The sequence below is a fragment of the Chelon labrosus genome (assembly GCF_963514085.1).
Source record: "Chelon labrosus genome assembly, chromosome: 13".
In the NCBI taxonomy this organism is placed as follows: Eukaryota; Metazoa; Chordata; class Actinopteri; order Mugiliformes; family Mugilidae; genus Chelon; species Chelon labrosus.
Window position 1 is genome coordinate 10,952,344 of NC_140346.1, and position 24,112 is coordinate 10,976,455.

Here is a 24,112-nt window from a genome sequence, read left to right on the forward strand (position 1 = left end):
AATAGAAGTACAATGTAAAAATACTCACAAAGCAAGGAACAAATACAGTGACTTTAATATACTAGACAATCATGTAACCCATGACTTTAAAATCAAAGGACAAGACTCACAACAACCAAACATTTGAACAGTCGTCGAGACAGAGCAGCTTCACGTGTCAATCATTTTGAAATCTGCTCAGAGTTCAGGTTCTTTTACATATTATTAACTTGTACCCTCAACACCTCAACCCAAAGGTATACATTTTTCTAAAAAGCACCTGGAATCATTGTATGAGGCGAAGTTGACCACCTGACCAGCAGCAGCAGGTGCAGTCAGGTTAGCATTAGTAAATGTCCTCGTGGCATAGTCGTCATGTAAATCATCAAGGTTTATTTTCATTGCAGTGCCTCCAGCCACCACGTCATGATGAATCAAAATACTTGAGGAAATGTGACACAACAGAGCAACAGGTGCACATAACAAAATCAGGAATTTATTTCCATCGAGAGTACTGACATCTAGTCAAGTTTAGTGAATTATTAAAAAGAAAAGTTTTAAAATCTTAGTAACGCAGGAGCATTTGTAAATTTAGACAGAAGACTGGAGGAAAATTTGCCTTGCTCTGGTCAGTAAACAATAAATCGATGAGAAGTGGAAAAAAAAATAAAAAATCAAGGAGCACAACAAAACCATTGACTGTCTGTAAAGAAAATGAGGACAGTAATCAGAAATGTTGCTGCAGTGACAACCCACACCTTTACCTTATTGTTTTATATTTTAAGATGACACAATAGGCATTAACAAGAAAACTTCCTCTTCAAAACAGATTTTGCTTAAAAAAAATAAAAAAAAAACGCTGTGTAATCGCTTTCAAATGTAGTGTGTGACTTTACAATAATACGCTCTTATTGTGAGCAACATTTTATCAGGGCGTAAGTATGGTGTTCTTGATTATGCCTATCAAGCTGCTGTAGTTCCAGTCAGTCAGGAGTGGAGTCTGAGCTTCCAGTGTTAAGTCAGATCCTCCAGTATCGGCCTGATCTGTGGAGGGACAGACAACATATTAAAAATAAAATCCAATATAATATCTCACCAAAACAACAGTTAAACACTCACCAAGTCAGTTTCCATCAATCCTCAGCTGACATGCCTTTAACTTCATCGTTCTTCCTCATCTGTGACATGAGACACATGTTAATGAGAAGTGTGCAGAATAACAAGCACAAGAACTGCTGCTGTGGTTAAAACAGTTACACAAAATACTGTTGCCACAATGACAACAACATATTTGCAACATTTTTGTTTGAACAAGATGTAGTAATCAAGTGACTTAATCTGACACTAACATATAGAACTGTATATTTTTCGTGATTTATTGTTTATTGTTGCTTTCAGAAAATAGTTAAATTTAATATTAAGTTTTGCCTCAAGCATTGAATATGAGTTGTACACTCCCACGACCTCCACTTCTTATATGAAGGAGCAATAAGTCAGACTCGTTTAGTGCTTAAGATGAACTCCCTGCTACAGTGGTGCAGTATACGGTTATACAATCCTCAGTTACCTCATCTAGCTCTTTCTTTGTCTCCTCCTCCATGCGTCGTATATCATCCATCGTCAGGTCAATCCATTTGTCGATCCAGCAGAACAGCTGTCTGTGGAAGAGGTTGAACAAACGCTTCTCCACCTGGAAAGGAATAAAACAAGTGAGTGACGAAACGACACAGGAACCATTTTTTCTTTAAGCAGATATTCGTACATGTGCCACCAGATGGAGATATGCACCAAGAACCAGAATGAAACAGAAAATCAACTTCTTTATACCCTTTGAATGAAACTCTCCATCCTGCCCTGTAGTCCTGTCCACTTGAATTCAACGGTCACTAGCTTATACGCGCACATGTGTGGACAGTCGGGGTTGTTGGCGAGCTCTTTCTGCGAAAGCACAGTTACACAGACAAGATTAAAAACCCAAAACTCCAGGTTTTTAAATTAAACAATTTTACTGCCTTAATGAACGCAACGTTGAAGAACAGCAGGAGGGACAGTACCTGCCAGTCAGGTCCCAGAGGCCCTCTACCAGTCTTCGCGGACTTAAAGGTGGCTGGATCCAGATCTGGGTTGTAGTCCTGAAGAACAAATGCAACCACAACAATGATACAGACTGCAGCTGTGGCAAATATGAAACAAACAAACGAACAGCAGAGTTATAACAGTAAACAGATATGCTAACAAAACATACCTTTGAACTTATGCAACTTCTGTCTCCAATGTCAATGTGAACAACCTCAGTGTCTTTCCATGCGTTTTTGTCGAGTCCATGTACCTACAGAGAGGAGTAATTCAGGTGAGGCCAGTTACTTAGTAAAGGCAAGGAACACATATCAGACTTTACAAGTCCACCTGAACAAAACTGAGAGTTTGAGTGGTGGAGTCAGTTATTTTGTTTACAGCATCCTCCAGCAGGCTGGCACTAGTAAAGGCAAGGGCAGAAAATCTCCCACTTTCTAAGGACAGCGACTGGTTATGCTAGTAGTCAACTTTTATAGCTTAGTTTATAGCTTATAGAAGGTATAATTACGTGGCTCTTTAATAATGCCATCAATAGTCTGTATTTCTGTTTACTTTTACTAAAATCAGTGAAACACCGAAAAGAATCGTAGTGAATGATATGTAGGAAGCAGAAGGAGGGTGAATTTCCTGCACTTGTGCAGCTCCTGAGACACGTGGACAAGGAAATGCATTTCAGACCAGTCGCTGTTGTCGTTTGTGTCTGCATGACACGAAGCTATGTTTCTATGAAGGCACACTGTAGGATAAATTGTAGCCTACACATCTTAACGCTTTAGCAGCTAAACTCCCAGCGATAATGCTAACACACCGATGCTAAGCAGGCATAATAGTCACATGTTACATTGTGCCAAGTGGTGGACTGCCAGTTGGTCAGTCCACCACTTTGGCCAAGACTGAAATATCTCAGTTTGACATTTCTACGGGTTTGGTGGGGAAAAAAAAGGTCAGCATAGTGTAGCTAGAGTGAAGGATCATGATCATAATGTAAATAGAGTGGCAGCCCGACACTGAAAAACAGTAGTACTGAAGTACAACATCTAAAACTAGACAAAGTACTTCTGGTTTGGCTGTACTAGCTCTCTCAGATCTCTAAACACAACAGCAAAAACATGACAATATTTATATAATTACAGTCACTTACTAATATGTTAGTAGTACCAGCAGACATCGTGACTTACATTGTCCTGATCCCCCATATCCGGCTTGTGCCATGTCTCGATCTTAATCATGAACTTATCTTTCATGTAGGTATTCTGTAAACATGACAAAGACACATGATGAGGTGAGGCAACTATCGTGTTGTTCCATGCCCACATATTGATTGTACTGCACTTTGTGATGGCACGGTGCACAAGTGTTCATACATTAATAGTGAGCCAATAACACATCTACACAATGGTGGGAACTCAAGCTCATCACTGAACTGCAGCGTCTGCACCATCTCATCTTTCATCATGTAAACGTTGAACAATGCTTCACTAGATACTTTAGACCCTTAACTCTACTGCCCATACCACAAAAACAAAAAGTCTATAAGTCTGTTAATTCAGACAAGTATTTAAACAGTGAAACTGGAAGAAGACTTACTGTAAGGACTGCAACAGTAGAAAAAGGTGAACCATGATGAGACGAGGATGTGTCAGAAAGAGAAGGGGAGACAATGTTTTAGTTCATCCACAGAGTTTAAGCATCAAGCTTCTCATCTGGTGCTGCTCTTTACTTTACAAAGTTATTAACTATAATCCAACATGATGTGTGTATGTAGTAAGCGTATGTGGTAGGACTCACTGGTTCGACAGTAGGGATATGCGTTCCAGGCCTTCTCGTGAACCTCAAGAGAACCTTTCGGAGCGAGCACACGGATGACACCCGGTACTTTACTGTGGACACATAAACAGGTATTAATGTAGAGACACAAAAAGGACATGTTCAGTGTTGCTTATCCCCAGTTATCCTGAGAATGTCATATGATGTGTGCAGTTTGTCAGAATGCAATTACAGCGTTTACGTGAAAAATGACCCCTGAAAAACATGACAGCCAGCAGAACAAGTCACACAGCATTCAAAAACCAGCACAGCGTTTCACAAAAATCTCACAGTAAAATCTGTGCAAATGTTTTCATTCATTCATTTCACTGTTAAATTCTAAAGACGCATATCTCAGGTGTTGACAGTCTGCATGCCGTTTTGAAAATGGTAAGCTTTGTGGGAAACCAAAAGTACAGAGTCCAGATCAAGGGGCTTATATTAACTCCCATCATCCATCTACTTGTATTTACAACCAGATTAAAGACTATTTCACAAAACATGTATGATTTAAGACCGTTGTGAAACAGGAGCCGATGCAAACAGATGCAAATATGGATTTTTAATCAACTGATTTAACTTAAAGCCTAATGAGTTACTAAGTTAGCAAGCAGTTAACACGGCTGTTTGTGAATAGAGCTTTTTAAAGGTCCAGATGTGGAACTTAAAGGGGTAAGGTGAGGGAGGGGGGTATTCAGACAATTTGCAAGCAGAGACCTCACCACTAGATGGCACCAAATCATACACACTGTTCATTTAGATGAAATCCCTTAACTGAATGAAATTATGTGTGACCCCTAAACAAAATTCACACTAAGAAACAAGTACTGGAAAACACTTTATTGATTAAAGCGTGAAAGAAAACAGAAACCGTGTGCAAGGCTCTCCAGCAAAATACTGATATAATTGTTGAGGTTAAATATATTGACATAGGAAAAAAAGCATAACTGTACAGCTCTTTTCCTGTAGATAAGTGGTCCATTAGAGAGAGTTTTTTCAAAAAGACAAAGGTAGTGTCAGACTGAACGCTAAATGTCAGTGTTTTTTTAAGCTTTCTAAGGATAATCAAATATACCTTTAGCAGAACAGCCGTATTAGAAAGTGGTACAATCACTTCTGTGTATTTCTACTAATTTCTCTGTAGTGTGCTGTAAGCGATGCTGAGCTCCTACCTCTGCATGTGGTAGATCTTATGGGTATACTGTCCCTTCTCTCCATCCTTCTCATAGGGCTCGTTGACCAGCACCTCCACACCTTCTCCTCCACCCGTCTCACTCTTACTGGCTTCTGCCACCGCGTACAGCTGACCCACTTGGTACTGGAAGGATAAAAGAAGACAGCGTGGTTATTGTTTACAGAAGTGTTTACACAGCAATGAATTCAATCAGTTTTCTCACTCTTGATTATGTGTTGTTCGGATTTCAAAGTCCAACTGCTTATTTGGTTTTTGAGATTTTGCGAGACGTGATTCGTTCCCTCTCCGGTTGAGAGCAGCCTATAATGGTGACGGTTTGCGCAGTGACACTTTTAACACAGAACAAATGTTGACTTTTAACAGGAATGCAGTTCCAGTCACGCTAATGATCAGAGCGAGGAATCACCAGTTTAGCAGTTTTGTTTCAACCAAAGAAATTCTGACAAAGCAACTGTAAGCTATTTGCAAAGCTGAAAAATGTCACCCGACAAAGCTGCCGGCGGGCTAGGGATGACAGCAGCTGAAATGAAAGATTTTCTCACAGGAGCAGGACAGAAACATGATTCCAAATAAATGCTAATGTTGCTCTGTGTCTGTTGTGTGTAAATAGACATGCTGCGTTCACGTCATGTTATGATACTCCGGAATGAAGAGAACAATGCATAGAAAAAGAAAATGATCTACTGTACTCCATTTTGATAGAAGCCTTTTTTTTTTTCTTTGTCTATACTAAAAAATGCTTTTTTTAAACAGCCACCCACGTGATGTTAAAGAAAACATGATTCATCAGACCAGGCCACTTTCTGTGGTTCAGTTCTGACCACACGGGCCACCCTTCACTCCCCACATGCATCAGTTTTTTTGAACCACTTTAGATAGGTACTGACCACTTCAGACAAGGAACGTCCCACAAGAACTGACCCAGTCGTTCAGACATCAAAGCTCGTCCCCGGTTCTTGTCAAAGTTGCTCAAGTCCTTCCACTTCCCTGATTTGTCCTGCTTCTAACACATCATGTTTAAGAAGCTGGCAAATACGTCCCACCCAATGACAGGTTCCATAATAACCAGAAAAATCAGTGTTATTCACTTGGCCAGTGATTATGACCATAATGTTAATGTCATAATTTTATGGCTGATCAGTGTTTAGGTTGGTCAAAAAGTCTCAAACGACTAAAAACAATGGAATTAACATGGCCAGGTTGACTTAAGTTAGACTTAATGTACAGGATTGGAAAGACAAGTGCAAAAAATCCTTCCCCAGTAAACCATTTGTGTAAATGAGCTGACCACGGGTTAACCATTTTCCTGTGTTTCCCAGACACACACACTTGAGCAGCAGAAAACCAGCAGAGTAAGCCTTTTGGTGACTTAGTTCCCCCTTTCTTCCTCTTCCCTCTAACCTGACCCTTCCTGAGTCAAGCAAAAGTTGTTGTGACACTGGAAAGAGTGAGTCACCTCCGTTGTGCCGTCGGCTACACACTCCTTCTTAACAAAACGCTAAATGCAACTCTGAAAACATCCACTGCATTTGTTCACTTTGTCCTTCCTTTGTAATTATTAAATATTTGAGGATCTGGGTGACAGTTGAAGAGCATTGCCACATCTTCTGCCTCTGGCGGCTTCGCTGGACAAACAATCTTGTAGATGAATCAGGCCCAGCCCTCTTCTCCTCAGAGACAGTGCATTGCCACAGGCTAGTAACCTATTTTGGTAGCTGTGGATGCTCAGTCTTGCCGCTCTGAGCAGGAAGTCAGGAATGTGACTTGCCGAGTATAACCAGTGTGTCTCGTCATTGTCATGGACAGTCGTAGACGTAGCACAGGCAGTTCAAGCACAGGAACTCAACATCAGGCTGCAAACAACAACCACACATCATGTTCAGGAAACGTGAGTCAGCTCTGGTTCGTGCAATAAAACCAATAAAGCCAAGGCGTATTAGGCGTATGAGTGCAACTGCTTTATGATTAAAACAAGAAACTCTGGATTAATATCTTATTCTGCATTCAATCACTGTCAACTGACTTGACCTCACAATCCTTTTTCATACAGTGCTGCATGAAAACTGTATTTCAAATGCCTAATGCATTACCTGGTGTTTATGAAGGTAATTTTATCACTTTGTTAAATTAAGTACGGCTGCAACGATCCATAATTTCAGTATCCAGAGATTGGTATCAGTCCCAATCCTGGCATTTTTAAAACGATCGCATCAGCTTGAGAACACGTCCATGCTTTTGTACTTGTTTTATGTCTGCTGTAAACCAAAACTAAACATTAAAGACTGCACATATTTGAGGAGGACTTGTGGAAGAGATTTTTGCTGTTTATAATGCTGGTTTAAAATAGAAATGTGACTTAGTATTTGCTGTAGAACTGTGACAAGCTAAGATATACACCACTAAAGATTTTAAGTGTCAGCAATTTCAGACTTTATTTCCTACACAATGACTGCATTCACGTGGACAATAATTCTTCAGCTGCTTGATTAAAATAACTCTGATTAGAGAGTCCACCTTGACTGTTTACCTGGATGATAAATAATCCAGTAAGATATGTGCACACTGATTTCTGCTTTATTCATCTTTTGAAACACTTGATTGAACGACTCATTGCTTTGCTCTGCTGACGAGTTTCTGTCCCACCTGGAAACTCATTGCATCATCTGATGTTCAATACACGTGGCGCAAACGTGTGCAGAAGGGAGGATTTTTCAGCCAGCAAACTAACATTTCTGCACTATACTATAAAAAAACACAACAAAAAGAACTTGACCCAACAGAAATCCAATGCTGAGGTTATCCCATTACATGACGACTGTAGTTTTATTAACCTGTGACCTAACCAAAGCTGTTTTCAAATACTGTGGCAGCTTTACATACGACAACGCTTGTGGATTAATGATAGATTACAGTGACCACACCTACTTCACTCAGACTTGATCCAGCTCAAATGTTGTAATTGTTGCACATGGTTTAGAAAACAAGAGTTCAACAGCCAGTGTTTCAGAGGAAAAGCCGGTCCAGCAGCAAACGGCGCTTGCTCCGCTTAGTGAAACACTGGCTTCTGCTGCATGCTAAGCAATGGAAAAACAAAGACTTTGGTGTTGTTCCGAACATAGTATTAAACCACAGAACAGGTCGGAAGCAAGACGAATGTCATAAAACACTAATTTAACACTGGTTTCTCCCGTGAAATACATCTCTAGCGAGGGAGAAACACACAAAGGCAGAAGCTGCTCTCCTGACAATACGGGAGCAGCCAGCGCTGAGTAAGATTAAACAAAGCTAAATAAATTCTGGACCTGATATGAAGCCAAGCGTTTGAACTGCAAGGGCATGTAAAGGCAGGCTACAGTCCAGAGAGTGACAAACTGTACCAACAACAGATCTGGACACATCATGTACTGAGCGCCATCTACTTGATATAGTCTGAGATTTGCTGTTCGGTTGTTTAATCATCGCCAAAGTCAGGAAGATAAGATGCACGGCCGATATGTATTAAGTGAAATATGTCGATTAGCAACCTGGAGAATTTCACACAGAGTCCCAGTGAGAAAACTGTAGAGTAGCTACTGTTGCTGACGGAGATCAAACGCTCTGACACAACTTCTGTCAACCTTTAACGCTTACTTTTGTTAGTGTGCGTCCGTGTTTCTAAAAAAATTATGAGCACAGATAATTTAAGTGTCTTTGTGAGAAAAGCAAACAGCATCTAAATTTGCAACAATACACCGCGTTAATGTCAATTATGACGTGCCGTCATTGATAAAATTAAAGTAGATAAAAGAGTCCTTACCTCCTCCACCGAGATGGGCAGGACGATCCGGCTGTGAGAGAGAGGAACAAAGAGGACATCAACACGTGTCTCAGCCAGCGATAAAAAAAAAAGACGACAGTCACGGCCGTATTGTTGACCTTCCACTGGTGGATGAGGACACGTTATCAAAGTTCTGCATACATGCATATTGTTTAGGTCTAACGTCAGTTTTCTGATAATGTAATCTCAGGACATCAATAAACAGCCACAAGAAGTTTAAAAACAAATCACGTAAAAACCACCTCTTAGCGTGGAATTTAAAGGAACAGGCGTTCGGGAAAATACAGTTATTGACTTTTTAGCAGAGCTGAGTAGATAATTTCCACTCTCATATCTGTAACCTTCAGCACCTTCTTCTCTTCTCTAATAATGTTTTGCCTCTTTAATCTACTGTTTGCTGTTTTCCCGGGGGATGTGACTACTTCTTGCCCTTGGCTGACAACTTCCTGGAATCTCTGCCGGCTGCCTTGGCTACTGCTCCTTGCCACAACTATTTCAGTACATGAACTCCAGCGAAAGTGAAAATATGACGTTTTAAAGACGTAGTGTTTCTACAGAATAAACAAACGAGATATAAAATATTAATTACTCAGCTTTAAAGGGTGTTAGCAGACCAGTTCCTCCATATATCTAGTCTTAGATGATAAGTGAAACTAGCTTACTCCAGCTAATGAGCTAATGACGCATACAGTCTAATCAGTCTTCTTGTGCAAAGACAAGCAAGAGAATTGCGTGTTACAATGTCGGGCTACCTTTTACACTAATGTAATTATTTAGCTACTTTAATTAATGCTTTCTCGGAAAGAGGCTGTGACATAGCGAGTTTCAAGCTCCACAATCAAAGCCTATAATTGCCACAGTGCAGCTGAACAAACTTTTAATTGGACCCTGCCCTCTTATAAACACAAGTGCATTCTCTGGAGGAGACACAACTGTTGACCGTCTTCGCAGTCTGTGTTGAGCTGCCTGTATGTGCCTGTAAGCTGAAGTTCATGGGTTAGTGCTCGGAGCCGTACCCTTATTCACAAACTACTAGTAACAGTACTAACTTCTACAGAGACGCGACACTGAAAGCACAATCTCCCATTGTCAGTGCAGCTCCAACAAGAATGTGCAGAAAGGTCTACTGGCGTACCAGCAGAGCTAGGAGCACCAGGCAACCTTGACATGGAAGTTCAGCAAAGAACTAATGGAACCACAGATAATATACGTGTTGTTCCTTCTCTCCTGGACATTTCACACCATGCACAATAGTGAGTGTGAATTTTAATCAGAGCATTCACAACGACTGATTTACGGCAACGTAAACGGACAATGGGAAGTAACCAGACAGGTAGTTGTCTGCCACGGTCCTGCTATCACTGGGACCTGGGGACGAGGAAGAGGAAATGATAAAACTGTAATCCAGACTGCCGCTCTGAGAGAGCAAATAAGTCTGGAGCTTTCAGTGGAAACCTTGCATGTGTGCGTCTGTGCGTGCGCTTTGTGCATCATTCTCTCGTGTGCAATGATACAATAGTCAATTAATCGCCACCTGTTGCCAGACTAGCAGGGCCTGAATATTTCATTAGAACAGATCAGAGTGGAAGGGGAGCTCTCCAAGCACGAACTTGATGGCTGCTGTGATAAAAAAAAAAATAAACTCATGCACTGACAGAAAGACACAGCGCGGTTTATATGACTCCTTACTAAAAGAGTCATTGTTGTAATCTAAAAGTTGTTCTGACGTACTAAATCACAATAATCTAACACGGCTGAGCCTCTTAATGAACTTTGCACCGTGGTCAGATGACAGCCAAGCACTATATGTGCTTCAAGAAATAATGTGCATATGACATGTCAGTCATAAAAGTTTCTGGCCCAGGAGTCACAGGAACGTAGCAATAAAAAATAAAAAAATAAAAAAATAAAAGGGGGGATGGGGGAGGCAGCTAATCCACTGACAGTCCTTAGTCAGGCCCTTTAAGTCACATTTGTGATATTTGCAAAGTAGACACAAGAGTCATACAAGTGACTTCCCAAGCTCCACTGCTTTGCAACGTCTGCCTAAAAATCTGTCTATTTGACATGGTTCTTCCTGTATTTTCACGTACATGTCTTACAAAACAGGAATTGATATGTTTTCCGAACATTTATGTGGAGTTCTCCATTTCGGCTTATATTAATGCCTTTACAAATATCTCATCTCAAAGTAAAACTAAGTTTCGCCGTACCCATGGCGTCCCTCTGTAGTGAAAACACCAGTTTAACTAACCTCCGACGGTAGCGCCAACCACAAGCCAAGCTTGAACGTTTGAGCTTTTTTTGGAATATAAACTTCGACTTATCTGTGCCGAAATAAAACTCACTCTCATAGTAGCCATGAATCTCTTCTACTTTTAAACGTGTCATTCCGTACTCATGTTTACACGAAATAAACTTTAAATTGCCAAAACTTTGAACGGAGTTCTGAGAGTTCCAAAAACTCATCAACGATACGACCACAGACCTAAAAACCCTCGGCTTAGCGACATAAATAAACATTTTGAAGGAGCGTATTATTATCTGAGACAACTTTTCCATGTCAGGTCAATATTTCGAGAACAGTTTATGAGGTTTGAGGACAAAATAAGCGGCAGTGTCCGTTTCGTTCTTCAATCTGATAAAAACGACGCCGTTTCAGAAAGTTAAGATACTTACAACTCTTTAATCAGCATGGTGACTGTGGCTCCGACCAAACAGCAGCATAGAAAGGAGGAAACCCCTGAAAAATGCTTTTATATAGTCGGCAGCAGTCGCTCATTCACCGACTGTCACTACTTTTCGCTCCGGGTTTTTCTTCCTGGATGATGCCGTGTGTGTGCGCAGAGGGGCGCGGCGTCCGAAAAAGCAGGAGACACCCACCTTTAGTTTCAGGTAACTCTGTGTGACGTTCAAGAGCAGTGGGAAAATCATTATCCAGTCTCGCTAACATGAACTATATCTAGGCCTACTGCTCGTTCTTACTACAAAGTACCTTCTGATCACTCATCATTTCAGTAATATTAGTCAAATAATACTCACGATATTGATAACAAGAATATAGTTGGTACTTGTGTTGTGGACTGCTGTGTGGTGTGCACATTTTATCCTCAAGATAGCCTATCAAACAAATGTTTTAATCATGCCTGAGGTCATATGTTATAACGGGAGCTGCCAAGTGCAAGGTTACCAACGTTTGTATTTACCACTGAGTCAGCATCACAGCTTCTTTCCTCTTTTTTTTTTTTTAAATTGTGGGAACCAAACTCATGAGAAATCCTAACCTTTGGGGCCGTATTGTCCTTTGTTGGGCCATTTCAGGGCCCTACAACTTTTTGAGAGCTCAGACCTCTTCAGACTTGGTTTTGGGAAGACAGTTGTAGGTTGGTTAGCGAATGAGTTAGGCACTTAGTTGAGATGGTTAGGGTAAGGGCTACAATTAGTTTGTGGTTGGGGTCTGGCACCTACGGTTAGGGTTAGGGTAAGGGGCTAAGGAATGCATTATATTACTGGAAAGTCCTTGCAAATATAGAAACATAAGTTTGTTTGCGTGTGTGTGAACGCCCCAGTCTGGTCTAACCAGCACGGGGAGAAACCGTCAAATCTGGTTTGACCCGTTTACTTGAGACAGCTTAGTTTACATCCAGTCTGAGAAACCTTGGTATTGGCTGGTGCACAACAGGTTTGTATGAAAGTGTCTGAAAGTCAGCCTCTCCTATTCGAATCAAAAGCAGCTGCAATGTGCCTCAGTTTTACAGTAGGACTCTGCCCTCTGCTGCTCTTTAAAGGCGGTGTCCTCCTTCTACAAGCTCGGCGGAGACTGCACATATGTGCTATTTGAAATAAGAGACGCATTTATACAAATTACTCTGTTTATTTTGCTTCATATATTGATCTTTTTTGTCTTTCAGTTGAAACAACATGTTTTTAAAAGTCAATGACAATGGCTATACTGTTGCACAAGACACAAGAAAACCAAATATACAATGTAAGACTATGAAAATGACACATTCTCGTAAACATCAGAGGAAAAAGAGGAAAAAAAAAACTCAGTAAAACACAACAAAACTAAACTGGAGCATGGTAAGTAGAAAAAAATACAAAATATCAAGGGAGGGAAACAAGGTGTCGGTGTTTCAGCTCAAATCTCCATTTCCTATCATCACACAAAGCCGAAAAAACCACCAGCACACACATGCTGACGCAAACAATTCATCAGTGCGTCAATCCATGAACCAAAAAAGAGAAGAATCATATCCTAGAGGGTTGGGGTTAGGTGGGGATGGTGGCGGTATTGAGGACATTTTGAGTCGTTTAAGGTACGGCAGTGAAGGAAAGTGCTGATTGGTTCCCCACTTTTGAGGGAATGAACTCATCTCTCATTCACCAAGGCTCGATCATCACATGATGAGACGCCGAGGTCAATGGGCCGTAAATAACGTCATCAGTTCGCCTAGAAGAGTGAGTTCTGAATGGGTTACCACAAAAATCCCCAAATCTACGCCCATCTTCATCCACATTCATAGCACTACATCTGTACCTGTCTGTCACCTGTAGCCAGAGAAACACTGTATGGAGTTCAATTAGTGCATCAATTACATGAAAATTGTAAATGACAACTGCATCATAAATCAGGTTGGGTAAAAATTGAAACTGTATAGTTGTAAGAGAAGATTTGTGCACGGTAAATTCATTTTAATTTGAAATATATAAAGGAACTGACTCTATTGTTTCTCTCAAGAACATAAAAAGCAACACAGACCTGTGGAGAGCAGCGTTGTGAGTCTATGGAAACTATTAGTGCAAAAGTTGTCAGTGTCCCCGTGCGGGTTTCTATTTACAATGTGCAAATAAAGATTGATAAATGACAACCGTGTCACACAGGTCTGACACAGTTAAGGAGGTGGACGTCTGGGAGCTGCTAGCTGCTGCAGAGCCCATAGATCAGTGGATGGAGAAACTGAAATATGCTCTCGTGAAACTGTTTTTGTACTTGAGAGATACGTCATTTTTGAATAAAGAGATGCAAAATATGTAATGACGTCTTGCGTAGGATAATGACTGAAAATCAAGAGTTTCTGCTGCGGACCTGGTTCCATTAACGGCGATGCATGACCATTTTGTTTTCACTTTCATTTTCCTACACAAGTTTTTTTATGAGCTTAAATGCACACAAACCATGCAAAAATCTTCAGTTACACTTTTTGCCAGTATAAAAAAAAATTACATTCTGCACCAATTTTACTCCATATCATGTTGCTTCTCTGCAGATTCATGCACTTTATTCAGTGATGCATGAATATGTTCTGACTTTTGAAGGTTCCTGAGCTGAGAGACAAGACTCTGCCACGCTGCCCATGCACGTAAAGGCGATATAACGAACATGTTTTCTTTCTGAGTATAAAAAAAATAACACCATCTTTTCTGTTCCCACGTTCTGAATTACAAATCTACATCTGAAGCTCTGAGTCTACATTCCTTGCATCGTGCAACACCGGTGAGCAGCCATGCGCTGCTCGTGATGCAGCGGCGGCGGGCTGTTCACCAAATCCGTGGGTGAGGTCCATTTTCAAAGGTCTAAAGTGCATCATGTGCCATTTATTTCTCTCTAAAGTGTTTGACTGGGAGCATGGGGCGTCAGCGGAAGCTTGCCTCTCAGCTTTGTAACCAGTAAATATTTAAAGATGTTTGGGGATGGATGAAAGCGATAGACAACAGATGGATGGATGGTAGATGGAGGGAGAGAGGGACTGGGTGCGCTTCATCCCGCCTGAATCCACTCCTCCTATCACATGGAGAGGCACTCTGAGGGTCATGGCTGTCTTTGGAAGTGCCTCTGTGAGCTACTGTCAGGCAGGATAAATCTGAGGAGCTTCACTGTATGCCGTCTGAAGAGAGCAGACTGAACGAGCATCTCCCTGTTTCCCTTCTACGGGTTCTCATTTAGAGATAAAGCCTCTTTATTCAAACTTTATCCCAGGAGCTGGAAGATTGCGCCTCTGTCAGCCTGCTACCTTCAAGCAAATGTCCCAAATGTCCCACCTGTACGAGGTGAACACAAGTTTCCCAGAGCTGCTGTGGAGGTTGTGTTACAGAATCATCACAAAACGGAGAAAAAAAAAAAAATGCAACTTGAAATGGTAACTTGGTTGACTCTTTGGAACCCACCGTGTAATGAAAAACAAGCTGTTAGTAGTAGTAATTTGATGGCAAGTTGTTGCCTTTGAGGTAAACAGACCTCGACAGCGCCTTAAATGCAAACGACACATTTCTGCGATTCAACTAGCACCTTTTGCAATTTAGAAATGCATTTAATAGAATGTACGGACTTGTCTGTGTGTGATTGTGTGTCAGCTCGCAGAAGCACTTATTGCTACAACGAATCAAGACCCCAAAATTCATGTGAGCAGAATAACGCCACTCAAACCTTTAAAATCACACTATACTGAATATATCTAAAGTCTCCATCCCTGTCCACCTGATCTAAACACACGCAGTTCCTCCTTCACGCCGTCACATCATGCACGAGGAATTAAACAATCTGAGATCATATTGCAAGTAAATACGAAGAAACTGTGACATATTCCGAGATATATCAAACAAAAACACAACAAGGTGAGCGCGTCTTCTTGCCCTGGTGACTGAGTGAAACAGTAATAAACTGCCAGCACCGTCTCTGGCATCATGCAGTGTTTGTCTAACACCAGGAGCTAATTCATCGCACACGCTGAAATGCTGCAGTGCGCTCTCGACTATCTACGTTTCAGTCTGAACTGCTACCAATACTGCTGTCTGTGGATACGGGTTAATGCCCCCGAGCACAAGAGGAAGATGACCGGGAGGGGAGAAGCTACTTCGCGTGTTTGCGCACTCACAAATACGCAGGTCAAAAACGTGTCGATCTGATAGCGAAGGTCATCGCGGCAACAGGAGTCCACCGTGTTCATGTCACACCAACACTGCGACAGAGAGTTCTTGTCTTCAGGGATGTCCTTTCTGGAGTTGGGTTGAGAGATGTAACAGCATGAAATAAAACTGATAAAGAGTGAGGAGAAGATGTGAAGAGGAGGAGGAGTCCTTCGGGGAGGTATCAACAGTCTGCCGGAGTCTGTTGTCAGTTTTCTCCTCAGTTCAGAGGTGCAGTCGAGGGACTGTGAGTTCCCCGAGTGAGTGTGTATGTGTCAGGTTTTTCACAGCGTATAGTGTCAGATGGGTGAGACTGGGTGTCAGTCACAGTGGTGTTCACTTATCTATGATTAGCAGTGTAATGTGTGTGTGTGTGTGTGTGGGTGTGTGTGTGGGGAATGTGAGTGATTTGTCAGTCTGAACTGAGAGAGAAGCTGCAGAATTCATCCCACACACAGTCATGCGACCTCTGCCACCTTGCTTCTCTCTTTTTTGTAGCTCGTACTCGCTGCTTCTTTTTTTTTCATTTTTTTTTAAAAAATCTCTTCATCCTCCCGGTCTAGACGGAGGCCTCGGGCCCGTTGCCGCTATTCATCTTGACGTAGATCTTGGGATCCTCGTCGCGCTCGTCTCTGAGGCGCTGGAGGTGGCGACTGTGGCACAGCAGGTATAAGGGCAGGCAGAATCCCAGCATGCTCACCACCAACAGGCCCACGTTGACCTGAGGACAGCATTAACGTCAGGCAGACATAATCATAATGACGGGCCGCGACGTAAAATGTTCATAAATTACGTTTTCATCATCTTACCCATAGAGGGTCTCCCTCCAGGGGTCCCACCATGGCCATGAAGAGGGGCTGCTGCAGCAGGGCGAAGAGAGCGCTGATCAGAGACTGCATGCCTGTCAGGCTGCCAAACTGTGAAGACGGATACCTGCAGGGGACAAACAGCATGTGTCAGGCGGTGATTTAACTAGCTAACTTGAAGTAGGAGGCTGCTGAGTTCTGCATATTAAGTTGGATGATTCGGTTTAAAATCCAATTACAAATAAACACACATAGGCAGTCGTACATTAGTAATCGTCTAGTTTATATTTTATTCATGCTGGTCTACAGTAAATAGTGAGAACTGTTTTTGTGGTTTATATTTTTATAGCTGTGTCTTTTGCCCATATAAAGCACTCTGTAATCAGACTGGCTTTAAATAAAATAACATATGATAATGAATGAGCAGGCCTAATCCTGCTGTAGTGCAGACGTCCACATATTTTTGATCATTTTGCGTAACCAGGGTATTGTCTTATTACACTGTATCTGCCTTTATTGTCATGCTCTATTCTTTTGAACATGTCACACACTTACACAGCAGCGTAGAGGCCTCCAACCGCAGAGTGGATGAAGCCTCTGACAATAGTGTGCAGGATGAAAGACAGAATCTGAGGAAGAGGAGAATTTTTTTTTTAATTTTCACATCAAGGTCAGGTCACAGCTGCCTAGTCATCTCTGAGAAATGGCTTTCATCTTTGATAAATACAATTCAGTTCAAGTAAATAACATGCAAACACGCTTTTTGTCCTGCAGGCGGCGCTAAAGCACTGAGAGACACCAGGGGCTGCAATGCCATGTGAACGCATGCCGTTTGAACATCGTGTACATCTCTACTCCTCTGCAGTGTTCTCCCCACCAGGGAAACTGGGGCCACAGCAGCACGTGCAGAGAAATGTGAATTCCACAAAAAAACTTTAGGATTTCTATCTACACAGAACAGTTCTCTCCATCCACGTGTGCGCGTTTGTGTACCTGAAGGGGCAGGTTGGGGACGATGCAGGTGAATCCGAAGCCGACCAGGAGAAGGTTGGTGAAGATGAAGGCTCTGGTGGCGTTGACGATCTTCTGGATCTGTTTGCTGGTGCGGCGGGGCTGGCCAGGCTCACTATGAGAAGGATCGAATCGGTCACTTTTTTATCCCGGTTTTTACACTTTTCTTATTTTCTGTGTCTAAACGAGTGCATCCCTCACCTCTTGGCGCTCTTGTCATTATCGTCCTCGCATTCTTTGAGCTTCCAGTCCATGACCTGGCCGATCACAGGAGAGGTGACCAGGCACAAAAGCTGGAGCACGCCAAAGATGGAGGTGTACACGCTCACTGAGGGACAGACGACGGCAGAGAGGGAGTTATTATTATGCACATGGGCTTTATTTTGAATATAAAATGAATGGTATGAGTTTAGAGGGTGATGCATTCTCGACAGGAACAGAAAGACAGTTTTGTGGATGTCATGGGGCGTTTCGACCACACATTTTATTCCATGCTCTAGACAAGACAGCTAAAATGGACAGAGAGTTGGGGAGAGGGTGAACAGTGCAGGTGGTTTTGTCTGGCCTAGCGTCTCTTACCCACTTCCATCCTCTCCACTGCAACAGCAGCAGGAAGACAGCATGACAGGGACGTTAAAGAGGTGTTAAAGATAAGAAAAGCAACATCTGTGTGTGTTTTCATATGTAGCTCAGTCCACTCTCACTCCGCGCACGGCGACACACACACCTGTGCTGAGGTCTCCCTCTGTCAGCGACTCCAGGATGGTGTTCATGGCTCCCATGTAGAAGATGAGGCGCAGCTGAGTGACGCACATCGTGATGAGGCTCAGCAAGAAGATGGGGCTGAGGACACTCTTCATGAAAGACTGAGCTGCAGAGGAAATGAGGGCAGACGTTAGAAATAGGGCGGAACGGAGGTAATATCTCAGATATAGATCAAATATCAAAAACACTGGCTAGGGAGAGAATTCCTGCAAACAACAACGTGAAATCCTCTGTTTTTAATAATGTTTTACGGCTGTTTTTATAAAATATGATGATTCATTATTTTAAAGTACCAAAGTATACCAGAATTTCCATGGAAATGTGAGGTTACCGTCCTTTTGCCAAGTTATGCCACTTCAGTATATTGTACATTACTCAGTACAAACCTTATGAGAAACATCCACATCCTATTTTATCTATTATACAGCTAGTTTCTATATTTATGATCTCCACTGTGCACAAAAGTAAAATGTTAGCAAAACCACTATTAAACTCTGCAGGCTACATTGGATGGGGAAGGCTGCGTCGATGTTTACATTGGTTTGAAGAACTGATAATCTTTAAAAAAAAAAATCCTTTTCTTCTTGGCTTTCATGGGAGATTTAAAAATGTTAAACAGTGGTTTGAATTGTATTCATCCAGTTCTGCTCGTTTAATGCGGAACAAGAGAAAATGTTCTAGCTTGGGGCTCTTTGAGAATATCTTTACGCCAAAACTACAGACGTTGACATGAATGTCGTTACTTCTGCAGGTATTGAACAAAATAAAATGCTGTCCGGATGATGGCACCGGCTTACAAAGGTCATTTAGGGGACCATGAATTTAATCCTATCAGTCCATACAATAGTTGTGGAGATCTTTCACTCAAAACTGCAAATGTCAACTTGCTGACAGTGCTGGAAAAAAAGTCAGGGGAACTACAAGTTCAGCAGGGTTCATCCTCTGGGGACCATGAAGGTCAGCAAAATGTGTCATGGCGATCCACTGAATCCTTGAGTCATTGGTAGCGAAATAGGAAAGTGACTGTACTCCCAGTTCTGTCTGTCACAGCATTTCAACATGCAACCTACGCGATGATGATCTCTTTGAAACCACAGTCTGCAGCAGGAAGCAAACCTTGAACCACACGACAGACAGCTACAGGCCCAAACATGTCTGTCTCCTCATCCCTTCTAAGCTCTTTACATGTGACTGTAAAGTACACCAAATTGCCCTCCCCCAAGTCTAATTGTATGAAGCGCTAAGATGGAGGGAAGAGACTGTCGTGTAAATATTCCCACAGGCCTCTCCGTGCCACAGTAACACGTGTTAATGTGAATGAGAAGCACAGTGGCTGGAGGATTCAAAGGAAAGTGGTGTGGGAAGAGTTGATCATTAATCAAAGTTGGAAATATAAATGGAAAATGCACACAACTGTCCATATGGTGAAGGGCTGGCCTGACCAATTAATGGTTGGTGCACAGATGGAGCAGATGGGTTTATTGCCTTGAACAACAGGTATCCACGCCAGACTTAATTGTAGGAATTGTTTGGTCGTGCTCGCAAGGCTTTTTAATGTTTTATAAGCACTTTGAGCTCAACAGTATTAGAATCAGGTCGTATACACAAAAATAAATACAGTTTGTATTGTTTTATATCAACATATGATGGAGACAGTTACTAGAAAGACCTTCTGTGTCTTCCATCATCGCTGGCAAGAAGTGTAGTTTACATACCAAACGGGAACACTGTGGCTAGATTGAGCGTATCAGTTTGTTATTGACAAAAACATAGAAGAATTCAAATCGGGCCGTTCAGATATCTGGAGGCAGAGCGAATAGAAACATTGAGTAAATATTCTGCACAGCTGCCATCAAATTAGAGCACAAATGAGAGGGGAACGGGTTTGTGTGTCATATGGGCCTCTTTAGAGCTCCTGACAGACGGAGAAAGGTCCAGCTGTTATGAAACCAACCACGAGCATCCTGAATGCACTCCACACACACACACACAAACCTGCTGATACTTCAACCCACAACATTTCTTCCCTAGAGCTCCCTGCCAGCATGTCACACACCTGCTGAGCGGCTTTTCTAAGAACGGGGTCCGAACCGATTCCACGGTCCATTTGGTACCAAAGAGACCGAGAGGGGAGGGACTAGACCCACCCGCTGGGAGTCACTGACCCTGGTGGGAGAGGCAGGAGGGCGCGGGGAGGCCTGGAGGTGTAAGGGTAATGGGGGTTAGCCTAGTTATGGGGTACCGTAGATATGTAAGGGGTGCGTGTGCCTAACTTTTGTGTACAGATGTAGGTCAGGCCTCAAAGTGTTTCCAACCGTACAGAAGGATCATATCCAACAGCAACTCTAATTACTTGAAGTTTAAGTAACTACCAAAAGGTTGTCAAGGCCCTCTGCGCCGCTTTTAGGAACGCAGGAATTTAATTGTCCTGGGTTTTTTCAAGGCTTTTCGTTTTTATGAAAAATAATTAAGCTCGCATTAACTGCTTCTTGGCCACAGGGAAAGCCTCCTGCCCGGTTCATTCAAAAGACCGACTCTCTCTGGCAGACAAGCTTTTGAGATGCTTTGAATATTCATATGTTTGCAAAGGGGGCACAACAAACAGTGGGGCTGCCTCTCCTCAAGACTGAATCATGTCGGCAAGAAGCATGTATGTCGACTTCTGCGTGAGTGTGGATTTCTTCTCTCTCACAGACAGCTGGGACATTTTGTCGCAGCATGTTGGGGATTCCAGTTTTTTCATGATCAGTTGGCTAAAACAGTAACTAGAAAAAAAAAAAAACTGAGAACAAGCTGGTACGATGGGAGCGAGGAATTACAAATCTTCCAAACGACACAAATCTGATTGAGCTTTCGCTGCCACCTCTTTAGAGATAGCTAGTTCTGAAGTTAAATTTTCTACTTTGAACTCACTCTCTTCCGCAGACTTGCACTTCACCTCAAGGTCGACGGTGGACAGGCACAGCTTGTTGGCCTCTTGTGAGGCCAGGTCTTTGGGCAGCGGCTGCTGCTGCTTCATTGAGTTGCCTACACTGAGACGGCGCCCCACTGTGGTCACCTGCCGGTAGAACTGCTTCCCGGTGATCTTGTGGTCAAAGCCCAGCCAGCTGAACTTGATCTTCACCCTGAGAGAACGCGGGAAAGAAAAGAGTTGAAAATCACAAAATATGCAGCAGAGACAAAAGCGAGAGGGAAGGAAATTTAAAAGATGAGAGCAGAAGCTGGCCGATCATCTGGTTTTATGGTCTTTCCCCTTTAGGGCTCACTTGGTCTTTGCTGCATTACAGTGGGATTTACTGTGTGGAAGTGTGTGAGCATGCTGGTTTTGCACTGATCTCTGTGGAGAATGCAGCCTATCTGAGCTCAGCTGGAATCAATTTAGAGTAGGTATAACCTGAGGTTAGCTAATAACATTACAACGGCTGCTTAACAATGATAGCTGGAGGACATGCATATGTTTCTCTGCCTTTGTGCGCGTATATGTAGCAGAGTGAGTGTGTCTGCCTTACGTGTAGTCCATGTCCTCTGGGCCGGGGAAGGGCTCCAGAGGCCAATTGACGAAACAGTTGAGGAAGACGAGGCAGGCACAGCCGGCCCAAACCAGCAGGATGGAAATGAAGGTGGCACCCAGATCATAGATGACCTACGGGCAGGCAGACGGGACCCAAACAAATGCATCATAATGGAGAATCAATAATTGATGTTGCCTTTTAGGAAGAATCCTTTTGTGATGGATGAGGACAGAATGAATGAATATTTGTCGGTAAAACAAAAGTTAAGTAAAGGCGGGTAACACATCAGAAGTTACCTTGATGCCGGGGAAAGTGACAGCAGAGGAAGCGTAGGAGCCAATCATCAGGGCGATGAAGGTCGATCTCAGGTCTCCAAACATGTTGGGGAGCTGTGGAGAGAGCAGACACTTTAGATCAGATCAGTTTACCAAGATAAACAGAACACACACATTCAAAAGTCTCCAGCAAATCTGAATCTGATTTCCACTGTCGTGAAACGCTATTAGCGCTGAACTTAAAGGGGAAACCACAGGCAAGGTGTTTTGTTCAGTTACAGATTAAAAGTTACATTTATACACACTCAGGAATGTCATGTTACAACCTGACTGCTATGACCGGTTAGCTCATGGTGGCTAATGTTAGCAAACTTTACTTATATTTTGCTATGTAACAAATATTGCTGAGTGTTGATTTTGTAACTCCTCTTGTAACAGCCACCTGTGGAAACACTGGACATTGTTCGTCACAGTCCTGCTTTAAACCCTATTAACATGAAGCAAAGGCATGCAGTGACACCTGCGTGTGCTGACAGCTAAACCTGAAGTCAAGCTGCTGCTAGCAGAAATGACCTCTATAATTAGATTTAGGTAACTACACTGGATTAATAATAGCATGGTAGGTTACACAATAATCTTTGCTGCCATATTTGGTGGTTTCAAAATCTACTGAAACCTACAAAAAGTCACACGGTGTGATATAATGTCGCAAACTGCACTCAGAAAGGCAAACAGTTCAGCTCACTGGTCTGCATTATTGACGACTGATAGGCTTGTCACCACAAAGTACACCCTGTGCAGACTGCATGCGACCGTTTCTTGCACTGTTATTGTCCCACCGTTGAGGCAGAGCAGAGAGAGAAAATCCAGAGAGCCTTGCATAATGCACTCAACCTTCAACTTGAGAAAAGAGCACACACTGTACTTAACGGGGCAGTTTCAACAGTAAACAACTTTCTTCAGGAAGTCAGAAACAAAGAGAAAAAAATAAGACTGCGAACATGTGGTTGAGTGGTTTAACATCATGTATGACGTATGTAACACGATCGTGGTGATTTAAAGCGTCGCATATAGGCGGAGGGGAGATCTAACTCCAAGTCAACAGCTGTGGTGTTGACTTGTGAGTACAGGGAGCTAAAGCTCGGGCAGCAGCTTCTCACTGAATCATTATAACGGCTCATAAATAGCGTAACTGCACTGAGAATTCCCTCCAGTTCCTCTCTCTTTGTCCATCCATCCGTCCAGACGGTGTGTGTTCACCGCAGGAGGGAAGCTTGTTAGTCAGACTGAACCTTCTCACCCCACACAGACATCACTCCACGGAATAATTGGAGCAAAGGTGAGCTGCAAAAAAATTGCTACGCCCCTGACACGACATTCAAAATAATAAGACCCCCGAATTCCTCCGCTGACGCCTCTCTGCGACGGCGCTCGAGCAAAAGAGTCCAGTTATGACACATTAGGGGAGCCGGCAGACGAGGCGGGGGTGAGGGTGGGGGTAACGCGGCCGACCTTTTGCCGAGTTGGTGGAGAGGAGGACGGAGGACGCACAAATCACCGCCTCAGTAGAATTGGTGTGGTGATGACAAACCAAGGTCGATTCGGTTTTTCTGCGCAGAGTCAACAGGTTCAGACTGAACACCACTGATGCCAGTTCACTTCCTCATTCCCCAGCCAGTGATAATGTGACAATGGGTCTTTTTCTTAATCTCCACTCTTTTGCAAGAGCTCCGTTATTATTTGAAATCATGGAAAACACTTGTGAGTTCTGAAGTAAGGCACTGTATGAAATCAATTAGTTACAGTGATGGCATGGTATGTCGTGCAGCTTGACCCATCAACTTTGCAGAGGAGTGAAACACACCACAGCAGTCATTTTCATACGGCCCCTAAATCCTTCCACTTCCAGTACAGATCACAGATATTCACACAAAGGAGCACTCACAGCACTGTGTAGAGGGCCG

General features: G+C 42.7%; 2 protein-coding genes across 2 annotated transcripts in view; both read right to left on the reverse strand.

Annotated features, from left to right (window-relative positions):
- Window positions 1–32: 32 nt before the first annotated feature.
- Window positions 33–11,916, reverse strand: LOC311498353 (phosphatidylinositol transfer protein alpha isoform-like). Its single transcript, XM_084558895.1, has 11 exons — window positions 11,553–11,916; window positions 8,853–8,883; window positions 5,034–5,179; window positions 3,844–3,935; window positions 3,234–3,346; window positions 2,225–2,308; window positions 2,034–2,111; window positions 1,807–1,917; window positions 1,547–1,669; window positions 1,099–1,157; window positions 33–1,023 (listed from the first exon to the last, which is right to left on the reverse strand). Exons 1-10 carry the CDS (start codon window positions 11,567–11,569, stop codon window positions 1,113–1,115), a joined length of 840 nt encoding a protein of 279 aa, XP_084415021.1. The 5' UTR covers window positions 11,570–11,916; the 3' UTR covers window positions 33–1,023; window positions 1,099–1,112.
- A 319-nt stretch (window positions 11,917–12,235) lies between these two features.
- The window catches only part of LOC311498644 (large neutral amino acids transporter small subunit 4-like), a 28,057-nt gene continuing 16,180 nt past the window's right edge, over window positions 12,236–24,112 (reverse strand). Inside the window, exons 6-14 of the mRNA XM_084559319.1 lie at window positions 22,170–22,262; window positions 21,871–22,004; window positions 21,275–21,486; window positions 18,324–18,467; window positions 17,798–17,924; window positions 17,579–17,711; window positions 17,141–17,214; window positions 16,589–16,712; window positions 12,236–16,500 (exon numbers count right to left, since the gene is read on the reverse strand). Of these exons, the coding sequence (XP_084415445.1) occupies window positions 16,339–16,500; window positions 16,589–16,712; window positions 17,141–17,214; window positions 17,579–17,711; window positions 17,798–17,924; window positions 18,324–18,467; window positions 21,275–21,486; window positions 21,871–22,004; window positions 22,170–22,262 (1,203 nt within the window). The 3' untranslated portion in view covers window positions 12,236–16,338. The remainder of the gene's footprint in view (window positions 16,501–16,588; window positions 16,713–17,140; window positions 17,215–17,578; window positions 17,712–17,797; window positions 17,925–18,323; window positions 18,468–21,274; window positions 21,487–21,870; window positions 22,005–22,169; window positions 22,263–24,112) is intronic.

Bases quoted from the DNA above. Each gene is read 5' to 3' on its own strand.
- LOC311498353 (XM_084558895.1), bottom strand. The intron at 3,347-3,843 runs GTGAGTCCTACC...ACAACACGATAG, and splicing joins ATATCCCTACTGTCGAACCA to TTGCCTCACCTCATCATGTG. The intron at 2,112-2,224 runs GTATGTTTTGTT...TTTGTTCTTCAG, and splicing joins GAAGTTGCATAAGTTCAAAG to GACTACAACCCAGATCTGGA.